Source organism: Tupaia chinensis, unplaced genomic scaffold, assembly GCF_000334495.1.
Source record: "Tupaia chinensis unplaced genomic scaffold, TupChi_1.0 Scaffold138365_1, whole genome shotgun sequence".
Taxonomy (NCBI): domain Eukaryota; kingdom Metazoa; phylum Chordata; class Mammalia; order Scandentia; family Tupaiidae; genus Tupaia; species Tupaia belangeri.
In genome coordinates, this window is record NW_006198262.1 from 1,563,689 (window position 1) to 1,565,115 (window position 1,427).

Here is a 1,427-nt window from a genome sequence, read left to right on the forward strand (position 1 = left end):
AAGAGGAGCGGGGAGCTGATGAACCTGGTCCCCCAGCCACTGGTCGACTCCTACCGGCAGCAGCAGCAGCAGCAGCTCCTGCAGAGGCCGTGAGTCAGCCCCACGGAGCCCGCCCAGCATCCTCCTGACCACCCGCCTGGGCAGAGAGAATACCAGGAGCACCAGAGACACCCCCCACCCCCCGAAAGTATCAGCAGCGAGGGCCAGGGAGCTCAGAGGGCTCTGCTCAGCACCCCCTCCTCTGGGGCACTGCCCTGGGGCCCTGGTCACAATCCTCACTGCATATCTCACACTAAGGCCTGGAGAGTGTCTGCGGAGGAGAGATGAGCAGGGGCTGGTTATGAGCAAGCCTGGAGGCTGATTCCAATGGCACGAGATGTACTCTGCCCCCAGCCATGGCCAGGGTCCCACTCAATAGCTGCCCCAGGGCTGTGCCTGGCCAGATTGTGGGCAGGGAGGCTGGGTGAGCAGGAAGCTGTCTGGCATTGCCAAGAGGAGTCAAGGTCTCTGCTGTCCTTGACACAGGGACACCATGGGTGTCTGTGGACATGTTGGAAAACTGGGGGATGACATTGTCTTGGCTTCTTACCTACTCACATTGTCACTTTCTGAGCAGGAGCCACCTGCAGCCTCCCTCCTATGGGCCTGTCCTCTCGCCCATGAACAAGGTACACGGGGGTGTCAACAAGCTGCCCTCGGTCAACCAGCTGGTGGGCCAGCCTCCTCCCCACAGCTCGGCAGCCGGGCCCAACCTGGGGCCCATGGGTGAGTCTCTCATATACGGTGGGCCCACAGAAGGGGTGGGGAGTCTGCAAGGGTGGACCTGACTTGAGATACCTTCCACCAAGCTCAGGACTGGCAGGCATGGCCCTCACATGCTGCCATCCTCCAGCAGCTCTGGCTGAGATCAGGAGGCCCAGCCACAGATGGTCTGCTCTGTTTATTCCTGATCTGGGGAGGGTCCAGAATTTGTGGGAGGCAGAGGGTGGTTAAGAACACCTGTCTCATACCCCTGTATCACCTCTTGACAGCTGAGGAGCTCAGATAAGGTCCTGAATCTCACAGAGCTTCAGTTTCCCCATCAGCAAAAGGGCAATAGAAGTACCAGATTCACTCGTGCTGGTTAAATGCCATACACCTTGTGAGGGGCTCAGTGGGATTCCTCCCTACCCTGGAAGTTCCTTATTCCCAATGTGGTAGGTGCCTCTCCAGATGTGTCCTGAGGCACCAGCACCAGAACCCCAAAACGAGGTGAGCACTCAGATGCTGGCTTCAGTTGCTATTATAAACCACTGCCTCTTACACACAGTCGCCCATGGTCCCCGCCATGTGGGACAGGCTGAGGCCCAGGGTGTTCAGTCCTTGCTCAGTGTTCTGCTAGCCATGGCCGTGCAAAGTGGCTGGCTGCCAGGCTTCAGTCAGGCCTC

The 1,427-nt window shown here is 59.0% G+C and overlaps 1 protein-coding gene across 1 annotated transcript in view; it reads left to right on the forward strand.

The window, feature by feature from the left end:
* The window catches only part of TP73 (tumor protein p73), a 65,281-nt gene that overhangs the window by 60,109 nt on the left and 3,745 nt on the right, over nucleotides 1-1,427 (forward strand). Inside the window, exons 11-12 of the mRNA XM_006161187.1 lie at nucleotides 63-89; nucleotides 617-765. Coding sequence (XP_006161249.1) covers nucleotides 63-89; nucleotides 617-765 — 176 coding nt within the window. The remainder of the gene's footprint in view (nucleotides 1-62; nucleotides 90-616; nucleotides 766-1,427) is intronic.